Genomic DNA, 15,657 nt, shown 5'->3' on the forward strand with positions numbered 1-15,657 from the left:
CCCGCTCCCGCCGGCCCCCCCGTTTCTTCGCCCGCTCCCGGCCGCCCCCCGTTTCTCTCCCCCCGCCTCCTCCCGGCCTCCCCCGCCCCCGGCTGCCCGCTCCCGCTGGCCGGCGTCAGCCGGCACCGCCGCCCGCGGGACTGCGCAGCCCTGGGGAGCTGGACGGGACTCGCTGCCAGGAAGTCGCTTGGCCGAGACGAAGCTTTGAACTAATCCCCCCAAAGCCGGGCAAGCAGCAGTAGCGATCGGGCCGGTAACTGGGGGGGCAGCGTTGTCCTCTTTCTCGGGGGAGAAGGAGGAGGGGGGAGTGGGGGGCGGGTGGGTGTGCGCGCCCCACGCTGAGGGCAGGGGCCGCGGAAGCGGGCAGAGCCCGGCGCTGGCGGCGTCTAACGTGCACGCTCGGGAACTGCCCTGCCCGGGGCTCTGACTGCTTGGATGTTTGATCCACTGCGATACTTGAGCTTAGATTTTACCGGAATGAGTCCCCCTGAAATCTCTCCAGTAATCTTTAAGTTTAGAGCACTGGTGTACTCCAGATATCGAGATATTTCACTGAGTAGACAGAAATTAAATGCTGTGGGGTTGGGTTTTTTTTTCCGGTCCCTTAAAGAGGAACATATGCAGAACTGCTTTCGTTTGTCCAAATCTGTAATTTACATAAATCGATTGTTAATTCCAAATAATAAATAGCATGCTTGCTGCTGGAAAGGTCTTTGAAAGAGTTAATTTTCAGTCAGTGTGGGATTTTTACTTATTTATTTTTAGTAAAATAGTGGGAACAGAGCAGCAGGCAAAACAATAAATGACTTCGTATGCCAATGGAAGAACAAAAGCGGTATTTTGAATCATTAGCTGAAAAATGCGTAGATTTGACTTTAGCCTTGGTGAAGTTTTCTGTCTATTTGTGCTGGCAAAGAGGGGAGGGAATGTTTATTTCAAGTCAGGGCTTCGTACCATTCAGGATTACTGAGCTAAACTGGTGGGTATTTAAGCTTCTTAGATAATTTTATAGTATAAATCAAATGAGGTCTCTACTTGTTATTGAATCCTCTTTAATGATTACTCTTTCACGGCCTTCTTTATGGATCTCAAGGAGTTTTACAGGTAAAAAGGAAGTGAAGTATGGGGTTTATCTGTTTCTTTCATCTCAAACTAAGAAAATTTGCAAGGATAAGTTAACCTGTCCTGTGTGCTTTCTGCTGTCTGAGAATAATTGTAAATAACATTTTAAATAGACTGTCAGATTACAGTGCAAGGATGCGTGGTTAGGGTTCACGTGTGTCTGTGTATATATATGTGTGTGTGTGTGTATATGTATATATATACACACATGCATATAAGGAGAAAGCAAGAACAGTTTGACAGCTCTTCAAGATCCTTTGAAAGCACTGATCCATCTGTAATCTTGCGGGTTTTTTTTTTGATGTTTGACAGGTTCACGTTTCTTCTGATAAAAGCTTAAAGCCTTTGAACTCTCATATATGCTTTCTCAATCTATTTCTCCTTATCACAACAGTCTGTAGATTCTTGAATCTTAATATTCTTTTCAAAGTCCTGTGACCTGTTTGCTAAGCAGCTACTGCATCAGTTTATTTTGTAACAAACTAGCAGAAAATATAGGTTGTAGAATGTTTAATCTAAGCTATTTTGGGAACAGGAATCCACTTCTACTAATAAAAAAGACTACCATACTTCTAGGGAAACAATTAACATGAAATCTGAGTGGATGAATTTATAGTGGCTTTAGTTTTAACCATATTTCTTTCCATAATACGTTAACTCTTGTGGCTTTTCAGTCATGTTTTGTTCTGTTTCCTTAAATTACTTATTTTACCAAACAGAGGAAAAAAAAAAAAAAAGCTCAGGAAATCAGTCTGATTTGTATCCTGAGGTTGACTTTGCAAAAGTTCTTGCCCAGTATGGTTGATCACTTCCATTGTTTCCAACATACACGTACATAGTGCAGGCAAATGTGCCAAGTAAATCAACAGGGAGAAAAGAGTAACATGTCCTCCACTTTCCCTAATTTACTATTTTAGGAGAGGGGGGAGGTGATGAGATTTGATGTATTGAAAATAATTCTATTTTTTACAGAAGTTGACTCCATCCCATCCCTGAGAACATAAGGCAGTTTTTTATCAGTTGGATGTATTATAATGTGTTCAATAGGTAAAGAACTGGTGAGACTGGAAGTAAAGTGTCATACCATTGGCAATGGTATGATAACACCAGGTATAGACTTCAGAGAACTTGATCTGAAGTCAGGGGGATTTTCCCTGTTAAATCAATAAGACTTTGAGAGATGTGTGAATCATTTAATGTCCAAAACTGGTTTAGAAATAATTCTGATAGCTTGAGAGTCTGATTACTTTTTTGTTTCCTTTTATAAGGCTTCCATTGGCATGACCATATACGGCCTTGGCCGGTTTATTAGCCATTCATGAATCTCTGAGGCCAAGCTGGAGATATTCCTTTCCATCACTCCCTCTCCTACAGTGTATTGAAACAACAAAATAGCAGCCGTCACCACTAGTTGTGTTTTGTTGTAGTATGGAAGGGCCACTTACTCTCGTATCAGATTGAATAAAGCTTCAGCACATTTTCTCAGGCTGTGTGAACTGCTTCAGAAAGTTCTCATGATGAGCAGCTGAGCCAGAAAGCTTGTATTTGTGTCCCAAAACCAAGAGGGCATAGATTGAAGAATTTTTGCCTGTTGTTTTGAGGTAGGAAAAGGTAATTTGTTTCATTGTTCATATGGTTTTTTCTAGCCTTAAACAATGATGTGAAGAGACACCCCCCACCCCCCAATGGTACATATTTGGTCTTGCCCAGCAAATACGTATCTGTGTCCAATCTCATATATTTCCTAAAGCTCATGATGGTTTTAAAGACCTCTTGGTTTGTATTTGCTCACCCCCATTCATAACAAACAGGACATGTCAAAAGCTATCTGCAAACCCTTCATGCCCTCCAATTCTCTGAATTCAGAATCTGACTCCTTTTAATTCCCTTCCCTTATACTTTCTCCAGTTACAGACTGTAGAAGGAAAAATGACATTATATATGAAAATACAAAATCACATAGCATTTTTAGCAGCATATTGGCATGAATTAGTCTTGTTTGCATCTATTTAGGGGAAACTTGTATGGCTTCCAAAGCTCTCTGTTCTGTAAGGTTCTGTAATTTTGACACATAGGGATGTGTAAAACTGAATTTCATCTCTTTTTGTTGCTACTCTTCTGGCATAATTTCTACCATTCCTATTGTTGATTGCATAGTAACAGACGTTCAGAGAGTACTGTCTCTTGGGAGTAAAATTTTCAGGGTTTCTCTCTGTAGTACAGTCAAACATTCCTTGAATCGTATACTGAAATATTTGAGACATTCCAGAGTCTTCAGCTGAAGAGGCTCACTACTTGCAGTGTTTACATTCAATACAAGAAAAAAATATGGAAGTTTCAGCAAGACTTTTGTTACTGAACTGATTGTTTTAGTTCTTGGTTTACACTTACCAGGAATTCTTGGTAGAGTAGCAGATAGGTAAGCAGATAAACTTACGGGTCGAAGTTAACAGACTGGGCTTGTTTGGAGGGGTTTTGAGGGGAGAAGTGCTTGAAATACTGTCAGAGCTTCTGTACACACATAATTGTGGCTAAGTATCTTGCAAATTCTTGAGTTGTAAATATTTCTTATTAAGTACGGACTCTATTTTGAGTCCTCAAAACGAAACTCAGGATTGGGTACTGAATTTGTGGATTGTGGAATGGTACTGAGAGAGAGTGACTTAAAAGGTGAAATGATTAAGACATAACTGAGGGTTTGGGTTTTTTTATTTTGTTAAGAAAGGCTTCTTAGGAGGGGCGGTTAAAAGGAAAATGCTCTACTGTGAAGGATCGTTGTTTATTTAGTGAAAATTCTCACAGTTTTGAATTAGAAACCTACTGGATTGCTATAATATCCTGTGATAGGGCTAGGAGAGATGCTATTTCCAGAAGCTTTTCTGCTATAGTATAGAGCAGCTGTGCTCAGAGCCTTGGCAAATTTAAGATTAATCATAATCTAAATATTAATTATCATTTGTACTTAATGAGTATTTATTGTAAGACCTTGAATAAGGGAGAAGTGGGAAGGTGTTTGTTGTGGAAGTCTGGAAAACCTTATCCAGCCTGTGAATTTCTCTGCAGGGCAGCTGACAGAAATTAGAATTCTTCCATGAATTTGAGATCAGCTTTAGTGTTCCTCTAAAACTAAGCCTTTTAGGATAACTATTGAGTTGAACTAACAGTACTTTTAGTGCAGCAACACTTTGATTGTACCTGTGATGCTGAGGCTGGATAAGGGGTGGGGAGGACTGTAGAGCCAGCTCTGCTGTCACTGCAGCGCCTCTGCGTTCCCCCAGACCAGAGGAATTCTTGTGCAGTGGTAAGCAGATGGCTTTTCAGGATACTACTGTTGTTTTTCAGCAAGAAACTTGACCAAAGTCAGAGCAGATTCTCTGTCCAGAACTGCTGTTTCCAGAGTCTTTTCTGATTTCGTGTGAGTCTTGGCTGCTCCTGTGGCTTTTTCAGTTTTCATAGGAGACACCTGGTCGATTACCACCTGTGTCCAATAATGTAGGATTGGTTGACCCTAGGTCTGTTGGCCAGTAAAGTGGCTTTAGCAGACTAATATAACTGGGTAGGATAAGACAGGCCTGCCTTATATTATATAACATTATGGAGTGAGCACAAGGCAGCTTTTTTGAGGAACAGAACGGGGACCTGTGTCTGAAGTGTTTGCCTCACAAAGTTTTGCTCATGGTAATAGAAAACCCTGTACTGTACAGCAGGCTGTAATTCATAGTGTAAGAGATAGACAGCTATGCAAATCTCTAACGTCAGCAACGGTTTGCCCCAGCGGGCTGTGCATGCTGCAGAAGAGAATTCCAGTCATCTGCTCCTGCCCTTATCTCTTGGTTAGAGCCCTTTAGTTTATAGCCTGTCAGAAATATGTAACCATTTCTTTGCTGAATTTATTACTTGAGCAAGACTCTTCAGAAACAGTTTTTCCATCACAGTGGTACCTGCTACTGGGTTTAGAAGGATATTCTTACAAACTGAGCTGTAGAGTCTCTTATTTTTGACAGAATGCTTTTAAAACTTTGCTTTTTGTTAATGATCGGGTTGAACATCAACACCTCAAACTACAGCTGTGAAGGAGCAAAAAAGAGGAATTTTGTAGGAAAAAAATGGACAATGGCTCAAGGCCTACACTTGCATATGTGCCCAGATGAGTAGCTTTTTTGGTTGTGACTCTTCATATGTATAAAAGTTAATATACACGTGTATGAAATGTGCAGTTGTGAGCAACATGACTGAATTGTAATACAGGCTGCATCTTGAAGTATCTGACTGCCTTAAAAGAAGCAAAGTGGAAGTTCAATTCTAGGTGCTTTCATTAGTCATGCTATTTAATTTCCATTAAAATGGGGACTTTGATTGATGTGCTATGGTAATTTTTTTTTTCCCCACAGAACCAAGAATGATAGCTGCAGGCAAATTTGCAAGTCTTCACAGAAATGTGCCGGTGAACCATCAGTTCTCATTAGCTTCTTCCATGGACCTTTTGACCAGCAAACCCTCGCTGGCTGAGCATCGCGCAGATTCCTTTCAAGACATCTCTATCCATGGCACTCTCCCCAGGAAGAAGAAGGGAACGATTCCCATTAGGTCTTGTGATGTGTTTAGCCACATGGGAACGCTGCCATACACCAGGACACACCGGCAGCAACCATCTTTTGTACAGGATGTCATAGAAGAGTATCCTCTGCAAGATGGGCAGAGCAACAAACTCCATGTCAGGTACTTTGTAAAACCTTAATTTAGATATGCTTTATGTACAGGAATTGTTATGCATTCTTCTAGACCTTTAAATGTCCAGTTACAGACCCAGCTCTTTATTATAACTTTGTGTGCTAATGGAGGTTGATATATGGTGTTTTTTTTTTTTTTTTTTCCTCTCTAGTACTCAGTTTAGTTCTTGGTGGAAAAAGCCAAACCCCAGAACCGTTGTGAAACACAGACTATGTGATAGTTGGGGGAAAAAAGGGAAAAAAAAAACTGATTGGATTTCGGGAACTCTCTTTCTTTTTTCTTCCCTTTTTTTCAGCTTATTGAGTAGTTCAGACTTAAATCATTTTCCTTGCACAACAAGATCAGTCAGTACATGGGCTGTTAAGTACTCATGCCTGTTTAAAATATCCTTTCTATACAATTGTTTCTGTGGGATCTAGGATTTAGATTTTTGGTCTTTTGACATCTGTGTAGTTTTTAAAAATAATTTTTAAGGGCTAGGTCTTGCCTCCAAATGTTTAAAATGTATAGCATTTCAGATACTATTCCCATTGAGGAAACTTTCTAAGTAAAGATTCAGAAGCGACTGAATTGACATGAAATGACTCTTTGTATTGTTCTAACAAAGCAATCAGGAAATCTGTTCAAATTTGTTTTTGGATTCAGTGCTTATATGGGGGGAGCACAGAGGAAAGCAGAGAGAGATGTTCCAGCTGCTGCCAACCTAGAGCTACATGTGAACTATGGTTCTTGAAGATCCCGTGGAACCCAAAGTCAACTGAGCTAATGGCAAATTATCCCCTTAGTAATTCTTATTTGACTTCCAGGTTATAATATCCATGACTCTTGAGGAAGACTTCTGCACTCATAGCTATCTTTTCTTTGGGGAATCTGTTATCATCATTGATATTTCATTGCTTACAGAAAAGTAATTAACTTTGCAAATGTCCTTGTTTGTTCTGATATTTAGGTCTATAAAATGGGAAAATTTTTCCAGCTGACACCAGAAAAATTTGGTTTGATACAGTGGGTCAGTTAAAGGCACAAAGATGAGAGAGTGTTAGGCTGCCTGGGTGACAGAGGTTGAGAAAGGATAACCAAATGAGAACTTCTGAATTAGGATTTATAGTTTTGCTGTGTTCTTCATTACAAGATTTGTTTTGTTTTCAAACCTTGTGAGGGAAGGACAGTTCTAATTACAAGGGGTTGCGTGTGTAGAGTTGGGTTTTTTTGCCTGTGGCATATGCAATCAAGCTTTCTTCTCATTTGAGAATAAATCTTTCTTTATTTCCCATCCAATTTGTGTAAGAAGAAAGGGCTTCAGTGCATTTAATGTTCCTCTGTGTCACTGACCTATGAGATGTACCTGCTTCCTGCTATGTGAACCGGCTTTTGAACATAGTTTGCTTCTTTTGATTTGTATACTTTTAGAGAACACAAGAAGCCAGGGCTGCTACCATTAAAACAATATGGCAGTATACAGTGAGGTTTTATCCTATGTCTTCTCAAGAGCTGTTACTAAACATGATTTGCAAGACATGTTTGCTCTTCTTGAGAGACCAAATCTTATGCACAAGGCATAAGAGTAGGAACAGAATGCTTGCGAGGGAAAGGTCAAGAAGTTCTGCTTAATCAGAATGGAAACGTGACACTTGAAGTAATATAAGATACGAAGAATGCTGTTAGTGCAGCCTGTTGAGTCATGGTAGCAAGTGCTGTTTCTGTGGTTGATATTCCAATTGTTTTGCTAAAACACACAAGGAGTGCTATGGTGACAGCTTCTGACTTCTGCTTTCGTTAATTTTCGCAATGAATCCTTGCATGTTCTGCTTCATGACCTGACAGCCCAGCTGTAGTAGAACGGAAGGTACTACAAACTTGACAGTCAGCAAATAGGTCACTTCTTGAGTCTCCTCGAGGTGGCTCTGCACCTTTTATTAGTACATCTGACAAGACATGCCTAAAAAAAATTGAGAGCGCAAGTCTGATTTGCCTGTAGTATGCGTTCTGCTGTAAATGGTAAGGTATATATCCTAATGCTTATGCTCACATTGAAATCAGTTGGGACTAGGAGTGTAATGAAGTGCATTTTACCTTATCTGAGTTTTGATAAAACAGTCCTGTAATATTTTGGTTACAGTGTAGGGACTGCTTGTGAGATGTTTAAAACCTCATATGGATATTCAGGAGTAAATTAGCCTTTCATTGCTATAATGCTGTTAAAAAAAAGACRACCCTAAAATCATGAACACACATTTTAACTAAACCTTTTCACGATGCACTGTTCAACTCTTGTGCTGTATTTGACGTCACATCAGAACCAATAGTCCAAACCAATGCATGTGCAGATGGATCCAGTTATACTGAACTGCAACTCAGGAATGTCATAGTTTTAAACCTGATAACTTATAATTTAAAAAACATAACTATGATAGCAGTTTCTTTGAATAATTCAAAGTGAATAATTTGATCTTTAATACATAAATTTGGGGCTTGGGAACAAAAAATAGGCTGAAGTGCGGAGAACAGGAAAAAGGTAAGGAACTGTGTTGTTTCCTAGTGGAACTCTTCTGGTTTGCAGAAACTTTGCTCCTGTCTTCTGTTACAACTAACTATTTACATTGTTCTGCAGCCAAGATGATGTGTATATGTAGTAATGTTATTTGTAGGATTATATTCTACCAAGATACTTATATATGTATGACCAGGAAAAGTATGTCTTTATGAAATTTCTAACATATTTTCCCACGTTAATCTACAAGATAATTCTGACATGAAAATGCATACTTCTAATGTTGCAGTAACTAATGCTTGCAAACAGTAGCAAGTTAAATAAACACGAAGAGGTGAATGACAAAGATGGTCACTTCTGCAAACTTGGAGAAATTATTTTGTCAACTTTAAATAAAATAAGATTATTCTGTGTTTGCTTTGGGAATGCACACCTGTGCTAGTTAGTTGTGGGGCAGGGGAGTTATCTGTTATATTAGTCATGAGAAAGCCTGAATCTGATTTTGTAGAGTCTCTTGGAAGTAATTGAACAGTCAAAATTAGGAGCAGCTGAGCCCTTGAAAGCTCTTCACTTTCAAAAGAGAATTCTTGTTCAGACCATAAAACTGCAAAGYTGTTTGTATTTGTTTATTATCTGATGTTGGCAATTAAACCTAAATAATGCACAATTAGAATTTCCCTTTGACACCTGGTCCATGGGTCATCTTTGTTTAATTACCTTGACTTTATGATATGATGTCTTTATTTAAAACTGAAATTGTTCAAACACATATCTGTTGCTAGAACTGGTAGTCTTTTTTTGGCTTGCTTGCTGTGCAGCCATCAGAAAACCCAGAATTCCTGAGCTCTTTTTGTTTTGTTAAGTTTCAAAGTTGTGTTGATGAAGAAAGGGGATCAGCCCAGCCCTCTATCCCACTCTGCTTAGCACAGCAAAGAGTAATTGGCTGTATTTTTTTAATATAAAATGCTGCATTTCACTATGTTGATACTAGCTGAGATAGTGTGCAAGACCATGAGTATCTCTTCCAGGGAAACAAAGTAATCTTTGTTACTCTGTTCTAGTGTTTTGGGGAGGTGACTTTTTTCTTTCCAATCCTTCCCTAGTTTTCACAGACAATGCTAATTCAAGTATTTGCATAAATTTAGACTCTGTGGCTCTTGCAAGGCATTCCATTTAAAATAAACAAATATTGGAAACATCAACACACTTCAAATTTTCTGTGACTTAAACACATTTTCAAAACTTAGGAGGAAAGTCTGCCATCCTGATTAAAAGATTTGTCAAGTACCTACATTTGGGCAAAAATCTGAGGAAAGATGAATCATAGCCTCATGCTGTTAAAAGCACAAACTTGAACTGTGTTGCAGTAACAGAAGAAGCAACATCACTCTGAACTACCTGTCCACTTGGATTGTTGTGTTTCTCCCTGACTGATGTTTTCCAGTTTGAGACTTGTGGCATTTTCATCCTTTTCATTATTACAGCCAAATATCCCTCAGATATACAAGACCTAAAAGCAATGCAATCTAGCAATGTCACAGCAAGTTTGAAGTTAGTGATGAATGCTGCTGTCATAGACCACATCTGGACATTCTGCACCATTTGCTGAGAGTTTGTTTGATGCCAGCGGTACCCACATAGCCTTAGACTAAAAAAGTACTAGTTGTCTCTGTGGGTCCAGTACTGACTAAGATATGAAAATACGTAATTGTTCTCTTATTGTAGAGGTACACAGAATTTATGAAGGCTGTTCAAGAGGATGATATGGATAAGATTTTTGCAAAGATTCTGAAGCAAGTGCAGTTTCTAGTGCTGATACTGTCCTCGCTGGTTTTAATGAGGCAGAGTTGCTGCAAGAGATAGAATAAGTGATTGTGTTTTACCTGGCATGTGATGACAGCCATACTACTATTCTGTGTTCCTGAACTTCTTAATAAAATTTCCAGAAACAGACGCTTTAATAAATCTAACAAAGACATTCCAAAAGACATGTTTTTCATGAAAGCCTCATGTTTTATTTGAACTTCAATAAGATTGCATATGTATTATCCATAATTAGTCATCAGAGAGCCTCTATGTCAGGGAGGGGAAGAAGAAGAAGAAAGAAGAGCATGAGACACATTCTGAAGGTCTTTTGTCCACTGAGGTTTTGAGTTGAAATTAATACTCTTACAAGACACACAAAAATCCATTCCTTAGTCAAGGCTGCTGTTGCATGTATTCTTCAGGAGCTTTTACAGAATAAGCATCTACAGAGGTCTTTTCCATGATTAGGATAATTCATAGGATTTCTTCTTATGTGGGGTTCTCTGACTTAAAAAGGTTGAACAGATTATGTGATATTTTTCCTCTTAGCTCATTGTCATGGAGGGAGTAATTTTTCTCTGCTGCCATGCCACTTATATTTATTTCTCACAAATTTGTAAAGACATTTTTGATACCACCCCCCACCATCAAATTGGTCACTTGTTCCAAAGTAGTTAGTGTGGGGGGGAAATAATATAAGTGGTATGATAGCTTCAACCTTCTGTGCTTAGAGAATCAGGCTGATACAGCTGTGGTCTCTATGAGCAGTTTAAAGCATGATGAGGGAAAGAAAAAAGGTACTCCTTTTTCACTGGTGATAATTCCTCTGTTACCTGCAGAGTAACAGGAGAAAAACTTAGCCTATATACCTGTTGAAACAAACAGACTTTGCAGCAAAACCAAGTGAAATTCAGTTTCATTATAGCTCTGGTGTAAAATTACAGCATCCAGATTTGCATAATACTTTTCTTTTCCTTTCTTTTTTTGCCTTTTTTTAGTAATGCTTTTGAAGGAATTCAGTGGAAATTTTAAGGTTGATAATCTAGCACACTTGTAAATCTCAACTAGACAAAATATCTTACTAGGAATAATGTTATTAATTTGTGTGTGTGCTTTGGAGATTAATATGTCCGTTTAATGCCCTTGGTGCTTCATGTGATTAAAACTCAGACCTTTTTACTAAAGATACCTGATTGATAAAAGTATGTATATGAGAAATGTAACATTTGATGGAAAAAAAGATGAGTTAGTTTTGTCCTTGCTCTGCATGTGTGTGTAGTAGGGAACTATCTGTAGAGTAGAGCTTTGGATATTTTAGGAGAAACTGTGTGGTCACACATTTGCATTAAATCACTCTCCTCCCTCTGCTGAGCCTCCCCCTAGGAAGTGTTGAAACACACCATCTGCCAGAAATGATCACTGTAAGTCTTCATGCTAATTAAAACCTTCAAACAAAGTTGACATTAATTTACACTGGCTGTTTCCAGTTATACAGGATGGTTGTGATGAATATATGCCATTTTAAGTCTTACTCTATTAGCTGTCTTTTCAGTAGCCATTTCATCTCCTCACACTTGCAAAGATAGTTTTGGGTTGAAATTCCATTCTTTGTCTATACTGACATTTCAAAAGTGGAGTCGCTGTTAAACAGGGCTGTATGATTGGAACTGGCTTGAACTCAAAATACTTTGCCCGTTTCTCTCAATTATGAATAATGCCCTAATGTTTTGTTATAACACAGTTTCTGAGAGATTCTGACACACCAGCTGTTCAGAATTAGAATATTTTTCCTGGTTTTGAAGCTTCTCATTTAGCTTTCTATATATTTAGAAGTATGGAATTGTAACTACAGAACTATAATCTTCACCTTTTCCTCTTAACAGCTGTTTTCATTCTGCATTTTCAAGCCATGTGAATTCCTGACTATACTGAAAGCCCAGACTGCATTATAGATAGGATACTTCTGTTTTTTTGACTTGGCTGCCAGCTCTTCCTTTTTTGTAGGTAGATAAGGCGTAACTGTTTAACTGTGCCAAAATCTCAAATATGTACAATTCATACCTAACATTCTTTTTAACATGTTTTAGGCAAAAGAGAAAAAAAAAAACATTTGAGTGTGTGGGAGGGTGGGGGGACAGCAGGGGTTGGGGGTTGGTTTGATTCTTTAACTGTGGCAGTGAGCAGCCCAGCAGTTGTAACTCTTCCAGAGCTGACTGAACCTTGTTCCAAATGATGAAAATGTGACAAACTGTAAACTAAAATGTAGTTTATAGATTAGCTCTAAGTATCTACCTATAGCTGCTAAGAATAAACTTAGTTTTTGTAGTTCTGAACAGTTTAATTGGTGTTTATATTTAGCCAGACTTTAGCCTCTTAGTTTGAGTATTAGGCAGCAGAATTTTTTTGTTGTGTTCCATGTCAGCTGTTTCTCCCATAATTTCAGATAAAGCGCTATCATCTAGCATTGGACTTTCTATTGCTACAGCAGAGAGTTAGTCTGGAGCAGATTAGTTTATCTGATCATTTAGGATGTTCTGTACCTTTCTTAATTTCTGATCTTTGTTGCTCTGCACATTTAGCTGGGTGAGATTCACTTCCTTCTCTAGAATCCTCAATAGCATCTTAAATAGCTGCCCAGGAAGAAATAAAAATATGTTAAATTTTAAACTGACTAGTACCACTGGCATCAATAGGACTACTTTATCAACGTAAAGTTAAGCAGATTCACTGTCCTCTGCAGGACTGTATCCTTGGAGGTACTATGTTTGGAAGCTACCACGGTGTTTGTCTTGAGTTATAAAGCCATTGATGGCTGTATTCTGGGTTCCTGAAACATTTCCTTTCCTCTCAGCGGTATTAGCACGATAGATGACAATTGTTGAACTGTTTGAATTGACAATTCCCTGATTTGTAGGGGAAGAGAGCTAGTGGGGCAGTACTCCTGGTGAGGAGCACATTATTCAGGGATTTGCTTCTACCTTGGCAGAAACAGCCTGTTTTGCTTCTGGAGATGCTGCAAATTCTGTCTGGGTTTTTGTTCAAGTTTTGAGAATGTGGTGGGTCAGGTATTTATAGGGTAGAATTGTTACTAGAGATTTATAAAAATGCTAGTGTATTTGATGGGTAATTTGCTTGAATATGTGTTACTTTATTTTTATACTATGTATGCACTTAAAACATACGATTAGATGCACTTTGAGAATTAAAATATTAATAAAATTTCATAAAATTAAGATTTGAATATCTCAAGTAAAACCAATATTTTACATGTTTTATGCATGGATCAAAATAAGAAGTAAAAATAATGTTTGGGGTTATAGAAGGCAGTATGATTCTTCAGGTAAGAAAATATTTGCAAGACAAACGGAAGAAAGATCTATACCTTTGGGTTTTTTGAATTGTAGGGTAGGTTGGGGAGAGGTTTTTATAAAACCATAGAATTTGTGAAGGAAAAATGGTTTAGGTGTAATGCCTGAAACTTCCTCTTAGTATGGAGTTGGTTTTCCAAAAAGCTGACCCAGACTGTTTGAGAATTTGTGGTTGTGTTTTTTCATAGGAATAAGGCTATCGTGGTGAATTTAGGGCTATTAAATATTTCTTTGACTTTTCATGTGCACACACAAATGCTTTATTGAAAAGAAGAATTATTCTAGATTTTTCTTTAAAAAGTAGTGGTCTGTTTTCTCAGGTGAAATCTGCACAGATTTTTTTTCACAGTCTGGAATTGGATGTTGTATTTTAATCATCCATGAAGAAATTAAACAGAAATATATCAGAGAGATTTGCTTCTTTTCATTATGCCATGATGCTATTTCTTACATCCTTTTTTTTTTCTTTTTAACAGCTATTTAAAGAAAAATCCTTAAATTTGTTTTCAAAATTAATTTTCCATTAAAGGTAGTCAAAGCAGCTTACTAGTAAGGCAGCCTCTTTCTGGCATCAGGTTATGCCCCAGAGCTGAAACAGCTGCATTTTTTCTGAGAAGGACAAACCTTAATTAATTATGTGTTGTAAAGAGGCATTACAGTTTCCCCTGTGTTGCAGTCAGGTATGTATTTTTATGATAGGTTGTGGGATATCTGCTAGCCTCTGAAAGTATTATAGGAGCTACCGTTAGTTTTTCACAACGCTTTTCCTTCCATCCCCCCACTTTATTATTTCTTAATATCTTACAGTTGTTTTATTATGCTTCACAATTTGTTCTCCTTAAAGTACTTTCAGTCTTTCTGTCCTCCTGCTGGTAAAAGTGTGTAGCCAGTGGATTTCTCATGTCTATTCTGGCAATAAGATAATTTGATACTTCTTCATTTAAAGAATTTCAGCTACTACTGCAGAAACTGGTTATCCTTTAATGAAAATGAGAATATGGGGCATAGGAACATACAGACATGTGTGAAATTAAAATCAAGTATTCCTAGCATTTGCTAACCAACTCCAGTAAGGGAGCAGTACTTCTCTGTCCCTAACGCAGGTGTGGAGTTGTGGAATTGTGTAGTGCTAAAGCTGGAGTTGTGTGCTTAGCTCACTGCAGTCACCAGTGCCAGCTGGTCACAGTACAATCTGCTTTGGTGATGGAGGGTGGGGAGGGGAGATGAGTGATCAATTATGATATGGGCTTGTACATTTTTAATCTATTAGTTGGGAGGAAATYGGTGAAATTGGGTGGACTATCCCCAGCAGAGTTAAATGTCACACAGGGGAGTATACTCCTAGTGCTCACTCACAATATGCAACATCAAGAATATGCCAGAGGTATTTGATGCAATGAGATTCTTAAACTGGGGTAAGGGAATTGACAGGCGGTTCACCCCAGTTCTGCTGCCCACGATCTTTGTTCTTCAGTCCTAAAGCAAAGGATTAACTTTCCTGTGTTCCAGTACAAATACTCATTCCTCAAAGAAATGTCAGCCACGTGACAGCTGTGCTTTGTGAATGAACAAACTGTACCTAGGTCTCCATGAATTTCAAATGAATTATTGATAGATTTTGTGAATCTAGTGAGCATGGATTGATTTTTTTTTTGAGGAATGCACGTATTCATTTTGCAAGGTAAAATGATCTGGAATTCTTAAAATAAAAACTTGCTGAGTTGGATTCTGAATAACTGCAAGACTTAAAGCACTGACTCTAAAGTATTGCCAGCTGAAGGTGTAAGTGAACAGACAACAACAAAAATACAGAAGAGTTTGTAGAAACGGTGACCATTTTGAATAAGCTATAGTCTTGCTCTCCAACCACTGCTTTTATAGAATTGCAACAATCCTGTAAAAGGAAGACTTACGGAGAGCTTTGAAGAACAGAGTTTTGGCTCTAGGACCCTTAAATGTTAAGGAAAGTAAAGAAAAAGAATGGAGATGCTAAGTCTGAGCTTTTGAAAAAAGCTCTAGAGAGCAGTACTGTATGTGGTTCAGAAGYAGAAGTTGACTTGGAAGAGGCAGAAAAATTGGGGTAGATTTTCTGCTGTGATAGATAAAATGGAACAAGTGGAGGGATGTGAAAGGACTGAA

General features: G+C 38.3%; 1 protein-coding gene across 9 annotated transcripts in view; it reads left to right on the plus strand.

The window, feature by feature from the left end:
- BCAR3 (BCAR3, NSP family adaptor protein) overlaps positions 1 to 15,657 on the plus strand; it is a 121,994-nt gene that overhangs the window by 55,312 nt on the left and 51,025 nt on the right. For all 9 annotated transcript variants that reach the window (XM_026057489.1, XM_026057497.1, XM_026057498.1 and 6 more), the window contains one exon: positions 5,514 to 5,841. In XM_026057489.1, the coding sequence (XP_025913274.1) occupies positions 5,514 to 5,841 (328 nt within the window). The remainder of the gene's footprint in view (positions 1 to 5,513; positions 5,842 to 15,657) is intronic.

This window comes from Apteryx rowi, unplaced genomic scaffold, assembly GCF_003343035.1.
Source record: "Apteryx rowi isolate R43461 unplaced genomic scaffold, aptRow1 scaffold_14, whole genome shotgun sequence".
NCBI lineage: Eukaryota > Metazoa > Chordata > Aves > Apterygiformes > Apterygidae > Apteryx > Apteryx rowi.